The following is an 18,161-nucleotide window of genomic DNA, read 5'->3' as shown; positions in this document are numbered from 1 at the left end:
TGCGCAGCCAGCTTTCTTCCTTCACAGTCTTCGATCTGCGTACCAAAATTTGGTTCTTTGAAGAACCAACCATGTGAGGAATTAATGCCAGGCTGCAGCCCTGTGTGCCCTTCCACGCTGGGGTGCAGGACGTCCTACATCCAGAGCTTCACGGCTGTAGAGCAACGTCACCTCACCGGGAGAGCTGACCCACAGTCATGCTGCGGAGTGTGTTGCTAAACTGTTTCCTAAGGCTGAGCCGAACAGCCAAATACGAAATCTCCCGGTCAGATTTATTGGAGTGGCCTGGTGACATTCCCCAGAGGACTTACGATCTATGGTGATGGATGATGCCGATCCATTAACATAGTAGTCTCATCTGGGAAAGATGTAATTGTTGTTCTGCATCCTGCAGTTTCCCTAAGTTTTTCTGAACATGTAATAGCACACATCGCAGCGGAAATTGCTGGTGAAAAATGCTGCAGTAAATATGTCAGCGGCTCTATATACTACGTCAGCACACTCCTCTTCTGGAACCACGCAGCCATCATTAAGATAGGGGAGGTGATAATAACAAAGTTTGGTATACTGCATTCATCATGATGTATGTGCTTTCCAAAGGTTTGATGGAAAAGCATGGGCAGGACCGACCTTGTTTCCTCTTGCAATATGTGTCTGCAAAATATGTTCATGTTGACTGGTTCATAGTATCAGGAAAATAATACTTACTTTTACCTGCAATAGCAGCGCTATTTTTACAGCACTGGTTGCCCTGCCTGCGTTTCCTGAAATATAACCTTTTTTTTCTGAGTGGTTGGAGTCTGGATCCCTGATGACAAAGAGCATTATTACTTTTTTGTGTAGTCTGGGCACAGTCTGGAATAGTCTCACCTCCGTGCAGTACGAGCAGTGTGTCGGTCAGAGCCAGGATACCCAGCTGGAGAAGACTCCTTTGAACTGGCTGGAAGGTCTCTGTTCGTATAGCATCAAATTAGTAAAATTTGGACATTAACATTCGCCCTTCTTAGGCAGACTGTAAGTGCTCTGGCAGCAGAGAAACACAGTAGACCTTAACGAAATGGGAGGAAGAGGCATGCTGGAGGAACACAACTGCAAGTAGCGGCCAGCAGCTAGACTGAGAAGGAAGGCAGCCCCGTGCCACCTCAGCGAGTGCGTGCCCACCCGTCCCCACGAGGAAGGGGTAATCTGGATTGCAGTGGTAACTGGCATCCAAGCTGAGGTCTGTGCTTTGTGCTAATCATGTGCCAAAACGATCTCTGCCCAGAAGACCTCACGGTCAAATAGGTGAGGCAGAAGGCACTAGAGAAGAAGTGCTTGCATGTGTGCATGTGCGTGTGGGGCATTTGTAGGTGTTACAAGTAACCTGGATGGGTTAACTGAACAGCAGTAACCTCAGCGGCACTGAAATGCAACAAGACAGAATTTCAGTATTTTCTGTTATTTACATAGTATTTGTGGTCAGAGGCATCTGTATTTCACAGTTCAGCACAGGGGCTGAAGTTCTAGGGGGGCTAAATTGGTCTTTGAGAATGAAAACACAGTGAAAATTTGTGAAGTCTTCTCGTTATCATCAGCACTGTAATGCTGCATCTCACGCTGGTGTTAGCCTGAATTCAGTCAGAAGGCTGACATCTTGTGCATCACGGAGAGAAGAGGTCATTTCTCTGCCTCTCAAAGTCAGACCAGGAAACGGTCCAGACACTGGGGTGAAAGCGAGTGTGTAAAAGGATGCGAAATTCAAAGAAAAAATGCTGCAGTTTTCCTCACATCACAGGAGTCCTACATTTTTCTGTCTCTTTTAAACAAAATCCTTGCAGCTGCTTACAAATTTTGCAAGGATGAAAGTAAGGGGCTATTTCTGCTTGAAAGTTTTTCCATCCACACATTTTTAGATAGGGTGATGCAAGAGCAGGGCAAATTTGAAATCTGCTGAGGATTAGCACTGTCAGGTAGCTGATGAAATGTTGGGCTTCGTTTATCAAAGTGATAGGGTGGAGGAGAGGGAAAGTCAGTCTAATAAATCTGAAGCTATGAACATAAAACTTGATCTTGAAGTGGCAAGCTGAAGGAGCATTTGGTTACTCATGCCAGTGGGGAAGGATGAAGTATTAAATCTCCACATTTTGCACCGGGAGAGGGAGGATTCCTCTACCCTTTTGCTCCCAAGCAGCAGCCCGATACTCCTGTGCCTTCGTATCTGCCCGTGCTCCCAAGTGAGACCCTGTCCCACAAGAGAAGCTGATGAGTTTGTTTTCAGTCCCCAGCTCTTTGGCCCATCCCTGAATCTTGTCATTTGGGACAATATCTGTGCCACTGAGAGCCATCAGAGCTATAGGTGGGAGAAGGGGTTTGCCCTTTCGGCCCACCGTGGCAAGCTGGGTGGCACGCGTGCATGTGGTTAATCACCTGCATGTCCTTACCTGTGGTCTTAGATAGGAGCATTTGTACCTCACCAAAAAGGATCTGCGAGCTGGAAGATTCAGTTTTTCATTTGGTTTTGCTTTTCTTCCCATTATGTATTTATTTAAGCCAGACTATATCAGGACGATGAGAGATTATGTGAAAATTTGGCTTTCAGTTGATTTAAGATGAGTTACAGAGTTGTTGGGATTTGCTATCCTTAACCCCCATGGCTTTAAAATACAGTAAGACTGTTTTCTGCTTGTTCTTTCTCTCTGACTCGGGAAGGTCTAGAAAGCAAGATGAGCTTAAGGGGAGTCCTCTCAGCAGTGCTGAGGTTAGCCCTATTCTGGCCTTGTTTGTACCAAGAAAAAGTGGTTTTTAACCGGAGCTGGCATGCCGTAAGGAGGGGATGGGAAAGGGTTTGCAGCGTGTCTGAGGGGCCAGGGCTCTCGGAGTGCATGTGGTGCTGGTGGCACCTCACTTCGTTTACGGGTTTTGAGCTGGTGAAGCTGGTTTACCCCTCGAGGGGTACTCTGGTGTGCTTTGCTTGTGTGGCTAGTCGGGAGACAGCTGAAGCAGTTGAAACCATGTCGGTATAATGGGGCAAAGTCAGATGTTTCACCTGCAAAAGTGCTGTAGCAGTTTAAAACTGTTTTTTAACGTTACCTCGCTAACCTGTTGGCTGAGGCTTGGTAACTGGTCCATGAGGGGTCCCTGTCCCTCGTAACCGGGAGCGAGACAGATTCACATAAGCAAGAAGAGACAGGCAATGGGTGGCGGCCTTTGCCACACCAATACCAATTCTCGTCTGGATCTCAGAAAAGATCAAATGAATGTATTAAAAATATCTGAGCCTGGGATCAGTGGAGAGGGTCAGGACAAAATAGCGAGCGGAGTACCTCTGAGCAGAGAACAAACCTCCGCTGGGGAACTAATGAGGCTTTGAAGTCATTTCACTGACATCAAACTTGGAAATCCTTTGTAAGAGCTGAGATGCTTTAAGGACTGTTTAATAAAGCACTTGACTGGCAAAGGAGCAAATATTTTATCAGGCTGACACTGAGTGCTTTTTGTTTCGGGTTTTGGGGGAAGTGGGGCTGGCAATTATGTTTAATTGGTATCCTTTTCCTCTTGTTATCATTGGCGTATCGATTACTGGGAAAACAAAATGCATGGTTTTTAAAATTTACTGTAAAGTAACGGCTCTCTTGTTTGTTTTGTTTAGCTCTGTGTTCTCAAAACAGCTCATTTGTCTTTGCTTAGCTGGCGAATATAATGTTTTGATTGAAAATGATACTAAATAATCAGTTAAACGGGATATTTAATGACAGGAAAAATTGTTTAAAATATTTTTTTCCCATAGGAAAATCATGCACTTTACTTTTCGAGCCTAAGAAGTCTTTTAATGCTAGCATGAGTCTGCATTCTTCCTACGGTCTCGCTCCAAACGTAAACATGTGGGTCCACCATGTGTGTGAAAACCGTGGAGGTCAAGGTATAGTAAATCTCAGGAGCTCTGATGCAAGAGAGATCCCTAGAGTAAGTCCAGTTTTTCCCTGATACCACTTTAATTTAGACTTTCTTAGGTTCTCAACCCGCTGCCAGTTTGCCTTCCCTGTGGGAAGCTGACCTACTGTGTGAGAAGCAAGCCTGGTAGATGAGGGCAGAGGAGTGGATATTGTTTACGTAGACTTCAGGAAGGCCTTTGACACTGTCCCCCGTAAGATCCTCACAGACAAGCTGCTGATGTATGGGCTGGACGAGCAGACAGTGAGGTGGACTGGAAACTGGCTGCATGGCCGGGGCCAGAGGGTGGTGATCAGCGGCACGAAGTCTAGTCGGAGGGCAGTGACGAGTGGTGTACCTCAGGGGTCAATGCTAGGTCTGATCCTGTTTAACAGCTTCATTAACAATCTAGATGATGGGGCAGAGCGTGCCCTCAGCAAGTTTGCAGGTGACACCAGACCGGCAGGAGTGGCTGATACATCAGAGGGTCATGCCGCCATCCAGAAGGACCTCAACAGGCTGGAGAAATGGGCCGACAGGAGCCTCGTGAAGTTCAACAAGGAGAAGTGCAAAGCCCTGCACCTGGGGACGACTCCAGCCACCAGTGTGGGCTGGGGGCTGCCCTGCTGGAAAGCAGCTTGGCAGAAAAAGACCTGGGGTGTCCTGGTGGACACCACGTTGACCATGAGCCAGCGATGTGCCCTTGCCGCAAAGAATGCTAATGGTACCCCGGGCTGCACGAGGAGTGTTGCCAGCAGGTCGAGGGCGGTGATCCTTCCCCTCCCCTCAGCACTGGTGAGGCCACAGCTGGAGTGTTGTGTCCAGCTCTGGGCTCCCCAGTACCAGAGAGGCACAGACACACTGGAGAGAGTCCAACGAAGGGCCGTGAAGATAACGAAGGGACTCGAGCGTCTCACGTATGTGGAAAAGCTGAGAGAGCTGGAACTGTTCAGCCTGGAGAAGAGAAGGCTCAGGGGGGATCTCAGCAATGTACAGGAGTAGCCGAGGGGAGGGTGCAAGGAGGACAGAGCCAGGCTCTGTCCAGCGGCAGGACCAGAGGCAATGAGCACAAACTGAAACACGGGAGGTTCCCTCTGAACGTCAGGGAACACTCTTTCACCGTGAGGGTGACCGAGCCCTGGCACAGGCTGTCCAGGGAGGTTGTGGAGTCTTTGTCCTTGGAGATATTCAAAAGCCGTCTGGCCGTGGTCTTGGGCAAGTGGTCGTAGGTGGCCCTGCTTGAGCGGGGCGTTGGACCAGAGGACCTCCAGAGGTTCCTTTCAGCCTCAACCCATCTGTGATTCAGTGACTCTGAGCAAGCAGAGTGCGTGATGGGGCTGAGAGGCGGGGAGGGGAGGGCGGCAGGACTTTCCCAGGGGCGAGCAGCCCTCCAGGTTGGCTTTTGGGAAGCTGCCGGTGAGAAGATGCTCCCCCAGGGCCACGCAGGCAGCACCTCCCCACCGCAGGCGCTCAGGGCAGGGGGGCGATTGCTGGGTCACCGACGCACCCGTCCCAACACAACGGTGCAGCCGCCGACATCCCCATCCCAAGGGACTACGTCACGCTTCGGGAGGAGACACCTGCATGCTGCTGGCAGCATCGAGGGGAAGCTGATTGAAACAGATACTTCTGCAGTCGCAAAAGCGGTAACTTGCCTTCCCTTTTTGAACAGAAATTTGGAGTGCGAAAGCTGCGCTGAGTTGGAAGAGCCTGCTGGGTCGAAGGGACATCACTGAACTGGGTGGCACGTGACTCAGCAGTAATTATGGCTGGCAAATTTATATTTGTCCTTCACATGTCACATTTAATACATCAGATTTCCGTGCACTGTCTCCGCCTCAGAGTGTGTGTTCAGCTTAACTGTGGGCTAAGCAAGCCGCCGCTGTTTAGGCATTTCTGTACTATGCCAAGGGAAAAAAATAAACCACCATTCGAAAGGTTTTATTTTCGGGAACTTGCTGCAAGGTTCCTCCACGCGTAACAGTTTAGAGACCTCAGGAACGGGGATGTGCAGTGAATATGAGAAACGAGCATTTGGGAATAGCAAGATCAATCTCAAGTAATTTCAAAGTAGCCCTGTTTTTATAGTGCCTGCTTATATATAATACTGTATATTGCGTGAGCGGTGGTCCTTTTGAAAGTAGGAGACCATCAGTTAAGTGTTATATCCAGTTAGTGGAATAGTTTGTGAATGGAGCAGAGGAAGGGAAAAGGCATCTGGCAGTACGGCAGCATGTGCTATCTCTCATGTGCTTGGGTTATGTCGTGGTTTCCACTGCAAATGTAGCGGGTTTTTGTGAGGCGTCCAAATTGGGTATAAAAATTCACTACAGGTTGAAATTTGTCAGGCAAATGCTCTATTCCTTCTACAGCACTTACTGTCTGTCTTGTATATATTGCCCCTGGGTATAAAGACACTGGTTCGAGACCCGTGACAGGATCTTTTTTTCAATTGGTCTGATTTGTTTTTAAATTGAGAAGAAAGTGAGTTCTCTCCTCCCTGGAATAGATTTCTAACTACAGGCTGTTGACAACAGCAATATAGTTAGCAAATATATGACTCTAACGCAGCTCTTTGCAGGCGATTAGCCTGTGCAATAGGCAGACCACCGTGGTATTTCTCAGCTGAACTATTTAAAAGACCGAAGTACAATCAGCCAGTCGAGCCTCTGCATTTGGGAACGATTGTGCTGTGTGCCGAAGCGGTGTATACATATTGTCAGTGTCCCATCTATAACATGCCATTTTGCACTGCCATAATGATTTCCTTTCCCTCTCGTTCCCCCAGGGCTTAACAGCCTGGATGGGAGCCTTGACACAAATAGGTTCGCCTCCCAGAAGGTTCCATAATGCAGCGGTGGAAAATAAAAGTACCTGTTGCATGAGCTGCGTGGGAGCCTTGTTACTCCTCCGGTGTCTTCTGAAGTTGTCTGATGAGATGCTCTTATTTTAACTGCTCCTCGGCAGCGTCCAGCTCATCCTCCACAGCGTAGCTCCTGTAGAGTGAGAAGTAACGCGGGGCGGCGCGTGGGTGCGTGGCGAGCAGGGGACGTTGTGCAGAGGGACGGGGAGCAAAGGCTGCGGGTGTAGCTTTCATACTGGCAGGGATACCCTGGTGTAGCCCTCCCTCCTCTCTCGGGCTGGTACTGTCTTTCCAATGCCTTTCTCACCTTGCCCTCAGTCACTTTTGAATGGTGCCTCCTAAATCTTAACAAGGAGTTGCTGGGTAGTTGAGTCAAGGGAACAAGGGGGGAGAGGGCAGGGCTAAGCCAGGATGTTTGCTCGGTGCCCCTTGGAGGACACAGAGAAGGGCATCCCCGGTGGTTCCCCATTGCTGACGACCAAGGGGGGGGGGCATCGAGCCCCCTTTCCAGGGGCGATGGGACTGCGTTCGGGGTCCACCTGTGAGCCAGCAGGAGGGCAAAGGGCTGGTTGCCTTAACAAAATGTCCTGTGGGTCTCCTCCACTCTGCCTGTCCCGTACCTCGGAGGGGGGTCACCATCAGCCCCCCTGCGAGCAGAGGGGACAGGTCCCACTGGCCCTCCGGGTGCCTCTGCACCCGGCCAAGGTAGGGGGGTATCAAACGCAGCACCCTGAACGGTGAAACAAGGTGGGGGGAGAAGGCTGGTTCACCATTAGCTGTGAGTTGGTTACTCGTCTGCCCTTTGGTGCTCGAGGATTACACTATTAAAAGGGTGTGCGGGATAGCCAGGATTGTCAGTCTCAGGTGCCTGAATATGTGAATCGGTGGGAAACGTGAGAGGCAAACGCTGCTGAAATCATCTGTGGTTTTCATGTATGGGAGAGCCCACCTGTACATTATTTGCCTAGTAATAGCTCCTTGTATCTGGTATATGAAAGCTCGCTTTATTCAAATACATTTTTTCTATTCTAGCAACAAAACACCAATAACACTATGGTAAAGCCTTTACTTGCATACGGCTCGAACTACGCAAAGCAAAATTTGCAGGTTGGAAGGTGACTAGATGACTTATAGTGGTTGGTCTGGGTCAATATGTGTCCTCTCTGCCCACTTGCGTATTTACTGCAGAAGGATGCAGAAAGACGGGTCAGGCTTCGGCCGCTGAGACTGCTGAGGATGGGCAGGCCCAACCCTGAGCTCCTTCAGAAATCCGTGTCTCAGCAAGGCACAGGCTGGGTGCATGGTTTTGTGGAGCGTCGAGGGCGCCGGGGTGTGCTGGTGGCCGACCAGCCCGACAGGGACCGGGGAGTGCAGGACCTGGTTGGGCGCTTGCTGCCGGGGGTGCTCGGCAGGTCTGCCGCCCTCCCAAAGGGCGGTGGGGCGTCCCCATCGGGGATGCTCTCACCGTGACCCTTGTTAATGGGCTTCTGCAAAGCAAAAACCAAACATGTTGCTTCTGGCGGGAGGATCAGCGACGGCAAGCAGTGAGTTTTGGCAAAACATTGAAGTCCAAATCTGTCCGTAGTTTTGTCCCCAAGCTGTTCCATTAAGTCAAGATTTGTAATTTTGGTTTGTGTTTGATACTGTGTTTATACTGAAGGGAAGCCCGATTTTTCCAGGAGGTACTGGGCAGGGCATCCCACAAAGGCAGCATCTGAGAACCTTCCCATAGCGAAATTTGAATTCTGTGTAGATAGGGAGGTACAAGCTGCGGTACGGGTGAGCACGCAGAGCGTGGGGATAGCTGCGTACGGTGCGGTGCTGTGGTCCCACAGGAAGGCATGCAACAGCCCTGAGGAAAGTCTGTTGCACGGCCATCAGCAGGAGATAAAAAAAATAAGCTAGAGTTATCAGCACCCTTTCATGGCATTTCTGTATAGCTAACATACCATTTCCTGTACAGTTACACACATCATTGCACAGTGCCATGAACTTAACTCTTATCAGCACCCCGGTGGGAAAGCCTGGGTTATTTACAATAGGGCTCGTTTCAGTGTTGCAAGCTTCTTTTCAATTAAAACAAAGAGCAAATTAAATATTAAATAGATAAGTAGGGAAAGTGAAATTAATTGATTTTCTGGCACTGAGGTGTGGTAGACAGAGGAAACTTAAAGCAATTTCAGTGAATTATATTACCTTCATTTGTGTATATTAGGTATATGAAACTTGTTTTAAAAGCTGAGTAACTCTGAATAATGTACGTGCAGTGAAGCAGCAGTCTTAACCAGCCCCCCAAAAACCCCGAAAAACCGCAAACCCAGCGCGTGTTTCAGGTTGATTTTTTATTAAAGGAGAAATATAGTATAGCTATCACTGTTAATACCAGCACTGAGACATCACTTTAAAGTCATCTCCATGTTGACTTACGGTTTTGTACCTTGTACTCGGTGTATGTAGTATAAAAGAGGAGTCCAGGAACTACAAAACACCTCTTTGGACAACTTCAAACTGTCTCTTGATCCCAGATCTTCAAATGTTTCCTCTTTTGAGGCTTGGGGACTTGGATCCTTTTCACTCTGTCTGCTTACTGACCTTGATAATAGGTGTTCAGTGTAATACATCTTTAGCAGCCCTGGGATTGCCTCCCAGGTGAAACTGAAAATTGCCTTACAGGGTGCAGGAGGCAGTTGTGCTGGGACTCCGCTGTACCTGGCAGCTGGCTACCGCCAAGCTGCAGGCTGCGGGCAGGATCATGAAATATTTTTAAGTGTGTGTGTGTATATATATCTATATGTATGTCTTTTTTTTTTTTTTTTTTTTGTAGTGGTCACATGCTCAAGAAGCAGGTATACTGGAAGTAAGGAAAACTTCCACATAGGAAAGGTGAGGGGGGGGAAAAAAACCTCACCCCAAACCCATAAACCTGGGTCGAGGGCTGCATCTCACCTTTCTCGTCTTCTCCTTCCCCTCACACAGTGGGGCCCTCCCAGAGGCAGTGTAGGGCCACAAGCTCAACAACCTGTATTTATAGATCCCAGAAATATGTAGGATTCAGTGTGGAAAACAGTATTTGACTATGCTTTAAAAAAAACAAAAACAACCAAGCCCACAGGCATTTCTTCAAGGTGTCTGATGGTGATAGATGAGCTCTTCTTCCCCTCATCTAGATATTTCCTCTGCCTCCAGCCCTGTCACCTTTTAAAGCAGCAATGGGGGGATTTTATTACGGTTTATACTTTCATCTTCATCCGTGATCTGTCTCCCGCTCCATGGGTCTGTACAGCATGCTAATCCCTCAAGTCTCTTACGCAGCATAATTTTCATCTTAATTTTTCTATTTCTCAACATTAAATAGGTTTGCCAGGGGAACAGGGGTCATTTCCTGTCCCTGCCAGATCGTTAATTCTCTATAAAAACACTGCGATCTCACGCTTCTCAAGCAAACAGAAACATCGGGAAGAGCCAGTGTTATGTGCAAAATACTCAGCTGTGCTGGAGCAGCTGGAGGAGCAAAGATGCTGGTGTGTGCTGCAGAGACCACAGGGTTTTAAAATGGTCATTTTTAAAAACAGGGAGAGATTATATGAGAGCAGCAGAAAATGACTTTTTAATTCCTTAAAACAGAAACAACAACGTCTATTTTTTTTTCAGCTTGCATCTGCTGAGCAGTCTCCTCATTGTCTTTATTTGTAGAAATGATTGCTCTTCCCTTCCCTCCCCCCACCCCCCCCAAAAAAACCGACCGGTGCAATTTTTTTTTATACTGACTCTTGTCACTTTCTGAATAAGGGATTTGATTTTTGCTCCTTTTTTTTTCGGTGCTTGGGCACCTCTGTCTGTCTGTAATCTGTCTCAGCTGAAGCTGGAAAAGGAAACAAAAACCCCTCAACCCTGTATTTGTGAATGCTTTCTGCAGAACATTTCATGAGATGAGAAAAATCCGGAGTTATTCTCCTTAAGCCAGCAGCAGGAGAGGAAAAGAAATGACTCATCTGTTTACTTTTTAAAATCCTTTTTAAGAACTCAAATGCGTCTGATAAATTATTAGCATTTTACCCAACCAGCCTCCGCTATTAACTCCTGGCATTTCTGTAGTCTTGCGCTCACTGTAGCATCTTGCTGCCAAATCCAAGGATTTACAAGTCTCAGGAGAGACTTGGGAGATTTCCCGCTTCCCTGCCTTGGCCATTTTTTAGCCTTTGTTTGTGGAGTTTGTTTTTTTTTTTTTTCTTTTCTTGCCTTTTCCCTGTCCCCTTTGCAGGTTTGTCAGTATTACAAACATCTATGCGAGCAAATAATTTCTGTAAGTGTCAGAGCCAGCGGAGGTCTTCGCGTGCTCTCCGATGCAGACACATCCCCAGGCTGGGAGTCCTTACCCGTCCAATTTCGGAGCGGCGCTGCCCTCCCTATCATCCCAACGCCAGCGTGCCAGCCGGGCTGCAGCGATGGCACACGGTTTGCTCGTAGGGAGCAGGATTCAGCCACGTGCAGGTGAAAAATGTAAATTTTGGGTGTGCCAGTGCTTTCCTGTGGTAACGCAGCTGAAACCGGACAAGTTTCCATGGTGATTATTACTACGGCAGGATGCGCCGCACACTTTGGGAGAGGCACGGGTGGTGCCAGGCGGAGCGGCCAGCCCCCAGCCAAAGTCTGCTGGTGGCAGCTCGCAGGGTTGAAATTATTTATCGTTCTAAGTAAATGCATGCGCAGCGCCATTAATGTGCTGCTTTTTTTGGGGGGGGGGGTAGTCTTTCTAGGAAATAGGCTGGAAATTTCACCGCAATCATGAATGGAAACCATCTCGGCCCTTTTTTAATTGCCATTTGCTTGGTTAATATGAAGGGTTGGGCTGTCAAAATAAATTTGCAGTTGCTTTGATTTTTTTTGTTATTCCTTGGGTCTTTAATCAGTCAGCTGCTTGGTTCACACTACTGTCTCTCTCTAGCTCTGTGGCAGGGTGAGGGCCGGGGTTTGGTTTGGTTTTGCTTTGCCGTTGCCTGGCCAGGCTCCTTTCTCACCCTGCACACGGCAGTTTCGGAGGTGCCGTACGCACTGTGCGGCGCGCGCCTGCTTGCGTTTAGTAAATCCCACCAGGATGAAGAAGGGCCAAGTACTACAGGGGAACTGAGCACCCTTCGCCCAGGGTGGAACATTTCTTAGCCGTGCTGTTTTTAGAAATGTTTGTTTTGGGGGCTGAGTTAAAACAGCACGCTGTCGCTCGGCTCTGCCGTGCACTGTCATTTACGTGAAGCTTTGTTTAAAAACGTGAAACGGATGGCCCAAGTCCTTGTTCATCAGGCTGCGTACTGGGGGGGGGGGGGGGGGGGGCGTTGCTGGCTGCAGGCAGTCCTCGAGGCCTTTTACATTATCTGTGTTTACAGCTAAATAGAAGTTCCTCAAAACTCTTCGTACAACACTCAGGGATGTATGTATATCCAGCAACGCTGTATATATAGTACACTGTCTTATGGAGCCGTTAGCCTGAAGCATGGAAACGTTTAGCAGCTTTTCTTTGGCGATGGGGTCTTTAAAGGCAATTGCAAATATTATTTTAAGGGGGAGATTTATGCGCTGCCTAAAACATGTTTCTGGCTCGCAGGCCAAATTATGTCGGTGCCGATGCTCCCGGCAGCCCGGAGCCGCCGCGGGTCCCGCTGACGGCGATGTAGAGGCGGCGCCGGCAGAGCCCGAGAAGCCCCGCGACATGGAGGAGCTGTACAAGGACGCCCCGAACCTGCCCATGGATGTCACCAGCTCGCCCTCGGCCATGGCCAACAACAAGCTGGAGAATGGGGTGGCCCAGCTGATCACGGCCGAGGCCTGGAACATCAACTCGGCCGACCTGATGAAGAAGGCCCTGTCCCCGCTGGTGACGGTCCCCGCGCCCTCCATCCTGACGCCGCCGGCCGAGTCGCAGAGCGGGGTGGCCCTGAAGGTGGCGGCCACCGTGCTGCAGCCCATCTGCCTGGGGGACAGCCCCGTCGTCCTGCCCATCCACCTGCAGGTCGCCGGCAGCGCCGCCCCGCAGATGCCGGCCGCCAGCGCCGCCACCCCCTACGTCATGACCACCCAGGGCCCCGTCCCGCTGCCCGTCCTCCTGGAGCAGCACGTCTTCCAGCACCTGAACTCGCCCCTGGTGCTGCCCCCGGGGGCCGCCTGCCCCGCCAGCCCGCTGCACGCCGGCCTCTTCCCCGCCACCGCCGCCCCCCCCCGTCGGGCAGCCCCAGCTCCTGGACCCCAAGCCCTCCGGCCAAGCGCAGGAGCCCGTCCTGCCCCCCGTCTTTCAGACGCCGGGCTTCGCCGCCGTCCTCCAGGACCTGTTCCCCTCGCAGGGCGCCCTGGGCTCGGCCCCCTGCCAGCCCCCCCCCGACTACGCCGCCCTCCCGCCCCAGGCCTTCAGCTCGCCCCTCTCCCCGCTGGTGCCCCCCGCTACGCTGCTGGTGCCCTACCCCGTCATCGTGCCCCTGCCCGTCCCCGTCCCCATCCCCATCCCCGTCCCCATCCCCGTGCCCCACGGCGCCGAGGCCAAGGCGGCCCCCGACCCGCCCAAGCCGCCGCTCTTCGCCCCCCACTCCTGCAAGGGCACCCAGACCCCCCTGGAGAAGGAGGAGACGAAGCCCTTCGACCTCCTCCACCCGCGGGAGCTTCCCCAGCTGAGCCGCCACACCGTCATCAAGATGGGCGGCGAGAACGAGGCGCTGGACCTCTCCATGAAAGGGCCGCCTGCGCCTCGGGCCGGCGAGGCCGCCCTGCCGCCGCCGCCGCCCGAGGACGGGGCCCTGGACCTGTCCCTCGCCTCCTGCCGCAAGCCGGTGGGGCCCCTCGGGGAGGCGGCCGGCGCCAGCACCGGCCCTGCCGCCGCCGCCGCCGCCGAGGCCGGCGGTCACCCCGCGCCGGACAAGCTGCCTGGCCCCGCTGCCCCCTTCGCCCCCTGCAAGCCCCCGGAGGCGTCGGGCAAGGCGGAGGGCCGGGGGGCGGCCAGCGGGCCGGCCGAGCTGCTGCGGCAGCCGCAGAAGTGGCTGGTGGAGCAGGCGGGCAGGGCGGGCTGCGAGCCCAAGGCCGGCAACAACATCGAGATCGTCAGCACCTCGCAGACAGCCAAAGTCATCGTCTCCGTCAAGGACGCCGTGCCCACCATCTTCTGCGGCAAGATCAAGGGCCTGTCGGGGGTCTCCACCAAAAACTTTTCCTTCAAAAGGGACCTGCCCCAGGACTCGGTGCTGCAGTGCTACGACGTGAAGAGCCCGCCCGAGCCCCGGGACAGCGCCGAGGCCCTCAGGAAACCCGTCAAAAACAGGAGCGTAAAGCTAAAGAAAATGAACTCGCCGGAGATACATATTCTTCCAATCAAGAAGCAACGGCTCGCTGCCTTTTTTCCAAGAAAGTAAATTATGCGTTTTTAGAATTTTAAGATTATTATGAGGAGAAGAAGAAAAAATTAAAAAAAAGATGCACTTGGTTTTAAACTCATTTAAAACTTTAAACTATCTTTGTAAGTTATTTTTGGGGGAAGGATCGGATGGAGAGTCCCTATAAGCTGGGTTGGTTCTTTTTTTCCTTTCCTTTTTTTTGTTATCGAATTTTGACTTTTCATGGGAAACTGAATAAAAAGCAACCTATTTTTCAAGCAGATTGCACATTTTGCAGCTTTAATGGAGTAATGGATGAGTCAGAGGGGTAAGAGCTATTTTCACTGCCATAAAGTGCTTTGATGATGTAATTCTTCATAACGGTCGGAATGGAAATTTCAAAATAAATGTTTGTACGTGCTAATTGGTCGCGGCATTCTTTGTCATTTCTAACTCGCTTTCAGTATACAGAGAAGGTTTGGCAAAAAGTCTGTAAACTGTAAAGCCTTGCAACTGACTTGTGATCAGCCTAAAATGTTAAGAAAAAAATAGCAGGCTAAGAAAAATTATATTGTCCTGCAGCACTGTTGGAGAGCACGTCACGACAGCCACTAATGATGCACCCAAACGAGCTTCCAGAGGAGCGAGAGCAAGAGCAAGCGAGCAGTAGAGCCCAGTGTGCACCTAATGCCAGCTTCATTGCGAGAGACCTGTAGGAAACAGTCTTAAAATATTAAATAATGTTATTAGTCATTTAAAAGAGAAAAGCCTAAAAGTTGGGGGAATTCGGTTGCCAGGGGGCAGGAGGGGAAGGAAAAGTCGCATAATTTTTCCCAGCCTGACTACACATACATGGAAAGGTTGTTTATTGTTAGTTTTCTAAGTTTTTTTGATGGCTGAAATCAATGCACATGAAAGAGCAGAACTGTGTAACTTTATCACTTGGCAGTGTACAAGCCGCCCACGTCAATGGAGAAATGTGAATGTACAACTAAAATAAAAGTTCTGGTAGGTTATGGTTTTGCACTTGTGTATGGAAATGAGGTGGAGATGCATTATTGTCTGTTGGCTTTTAAGTTCACACGGCTTGCTTGTAAAAACCCATCCTAGCAGAAGGATGAGTGTGAGAGCAGGAGAACAATTTTTGGTGGGCACTGCCTTTTTTGTGGCTATACCTGTCACGTAGAAAAACTTCTCTTTTTTTGTTATTTCAAATTACATGTTCCCAGCACTGCACCAGTACTGTCTAAATAAAAAAAGCCATTGTAAACCCATCAGCTGGATGCTGTTGCACGCTAACTGTGCCTTCCTTTACCTAGCTGCAGCCAAGGAACTTCCAAGACTCCTCCTGGACAGTTTTGGGAAGGTTTTTGCAGTTGTTCATGCAATGAGAAGTTGCCCAAAGAAGCGGCTTCAGGGTTAGAAGTCTAATTGCACCCGTAGGCACCAGTGTCATGCCAAAAGCTGTTGAAACTTTTGATGCCAGCAGACACCAACTCGCTATTCAGAAAATGCATCTGCATTAGGAAGTTAGGAAAGGCATGCTGTTTCTCTTTTCTTGGGCTGAAGGATCGCTGCCCTCTCGCTTAATATAAAAATGGGGGACTTTCACATAACCTTAGCATCAAGTTCTGTCAAACTCTCGCTTTTTAAGTATTTTTAAAGCCTTTTATTTTTCCCAAAGCTGGCAGAACTGACAATGTTCAGAAGAGCATAAAGTGTTGATGGATTCATTAATGTTTAGTCATCTGACTGTATTTTTTAAAATATTTTTTTTCTTAATTGAAAATACTCTGCTACTTTGTTTTGCTCCTTCCAAGAAACTGCACTGATGAAATGTGTCATCTTCTGGTTATTGCACTGCAGAGGCTCAGGATTTCGACATCCCTTGGGACAGCCATCCCACTTGTCACTGTCCCACTCTGTTTCAGCTGGGCCCATTCCAGAGTGTCAAAAACCTTCTGAAAAATGTAGTTTTTTTCCCCAGGGCTACAGCAGATTCTTTAAAAAGAAGGAGGTCACAGCATTAGCTGCTGTCATTTTTATTCTGCAGTTGACAGAACCAAGTTCAAAAGAAGTTTCTGGGATTTTGTTAAAAATTTTTTTTTTTTTTTTTCCAAAAAGTATGTGCTTCTCATACCGGTGGTTACATCTGCTGCACCGACCACCCCGATCCCCGCCATCCTTGTGCGAGCATCATCCCCTGCAGCATCCTCAGCAGGTGGAGGGAGGGCATCCAGCCGCTGCGCACCCTTCCTGCCGGCCACAGGGCACCGGCGACAGGCAGAGCAGCGCCTGTCGGCGACACTGGCTGCAGCTGCTGAGGTTCTCCCTCCTCTCCTTCGCAGGCCTTTACTGGGAGCTACTGGTGCTCCCACGTTAACTTCAATGCTCAGGCTACCTCCTGGCCCACACTCACACAGTGGTCTGGTTTAACTGAATTTAGACCACAAGCCCCAGAAACCCCGACAACAAATTAGGCTAAATCAGCTTTATACTATTATAAACCCATACAAGCACTTTCAAAACACCCAATGCCTACGGGTGACTAATTCACTTTAAAGCCAACTGGTGCTGGTTGTAAAGGCAGACCAGACCAGCAGCCATGCGGATGCATCTTCCCCCAGGCCATTACAAGAGTAACTGCAGCCTCCGCGCTCTGAAACGGGGCTGAGAAAACCAGAACAGGCTCCAGCTGTCCTAGCATCCTCCTTTTCCCCACCCAGGACAGGCCCCCCTGGCTTTATGGGGCCATCTCCAGAAGGACCAAGGTCCCCGGCACTGCTGGTCACCATGGGTGTCCCCCACGGGGCGACACGGGCTGGAGACACCCCACTAGAAATGGGCGGACAGAGCAGACTGGGCTCACCCACCCCACCGCCCGGCTTTTCCATTGCTTAGACTGCAATGGCAGGGGGATATTCCGAACAGCATCCTTCTGGGAAGGCTTAGGGCAGCTCCCACTCCCTCCCCCTGCCACCCTTTCACGCAACCCTATTGTTCAAGGCAGTGCCATGGGAGCAGGACCCACGCACCGGCACCTCTCCTGATGCTTAACTGTTGGGCAAACGACACTAAGTAGGGACCATTTGCCTCCCACCATCTCTTGCGTGTGAAGCCCGAGATCTACACCCCATCGGCACGGGGGAGAAGCAGCCACAGAACAAGGTACTTAATTACACCAAGATTGAGCACTTCCACCTCCTCCTCCTCGCCTCTAGCAGCAATTACAGATTTTGTATATTGGGCCATTAATTTTCTACAGGGCTACATTTTAACTGCTTCTGAAACTTCTGTATGAGGAGAAGGACGCGGAGCTGCACTCATGATATATGGAGCTTCCATTTCTGGTGGCTGTTAATGGAGACATTAATACCTCTTGTGAAGTTGAAGGGAAAGTCATTAAGCCGTAATGGTAGGAGGAAGATGTTTTACAATGATGGGTATATGTAAGGTAGAAAGGGAGAGAGGAGCACTGCAGACCCTCAAGGGCACCCCTTGTTGGCTCCAAGCTTCCTTCGACTTGGACTTGGGGTGTGGGCTTTTATTACAGGGTGGGTGAGAGGGTTGTGGGGGGGTTACCTTCTCCTCTGCTCTCTTCCCCCCATCAGGCAGGGGCTTTGCAGGAAGCCAGACACCAAATCCGAGGAGCGTAGCGGGGCTGTGCGTCTTGGACGAAGGCCACGGTACGTGGCAGCCTCTGGCGTGGGAGAGCTCAGATGCACCAGCCTGGAGCCCTCCTCCGCGGGGCAGCCGGTCCCCTTCCCCTGCGCTGCCCAAGGCACGGCCCCGGGACCAGGGGGGCACGGCTAAGGCTTCAGCGCATGGAGTGAGCTGTTAGCAACAGAAATGAATCCAAAAGAAGAATGAGCAGCTTCTCAGCCAGAGAACTTACCTGAAACAGGCAGTTTTTAGGCTGAGAGAACAGACAAGAAGTCAGGTGAGAAGACGACAATTACGAGCGCAAGGAAAAGGTGGAGGGCGGGGAGATGAAAGCAGGCAGTGGAAGCCGAGATAAGAGCCGCCTCCAGACCTGTGAA

The 18,161-nt window shown here is 50.4% G+C and overlaps 1 protein-coding gene across 1 annotated transcript in view; it reads left to right on the top strand.

The window, feature by feature from the left end:
- The window catches only part of RAI2 (retinoic acid induced 2), a 46,458-nt gene extending 31,913 nt beyond the window's left edge, over positions 1-14,545 (top strand). The window contains 2 exon segments of the mRNA XM_030020390.2: positions 12,372-12,974; positions 12,976-14,545. Coding sequence (XP_029876250.1) covers positions 12,477-12,974; positions 12,976-14,160 — 1,683 coding nt within the window. The 5' untranslated portion in view covers positions 12,372-12,476 and the 3' untranslated portion in view covers positions 14,161-14,545.
- Positions 14,546-18,161: the final 3,616 nt, after the last annotated feature.

Source organism: Aquila chrysaetos, chromosome 7 (genome assembly GCF_900496995.4).
Source record: "Aquila chrysaetos chrysaetos chromosome 7, bAquChr1.4, whole genome shotgun sequence".
Classification (NCBI taxonomy): domain Eukaryota; kingdom Metazoa; phylum Chordata; class Aves; order Accipitriformes; family Accipitridae; genus Aquila; species Aquila chrysaetos.
This window is presented reverse-complemented; position numbering and strand designations above follow the sequence as displayed.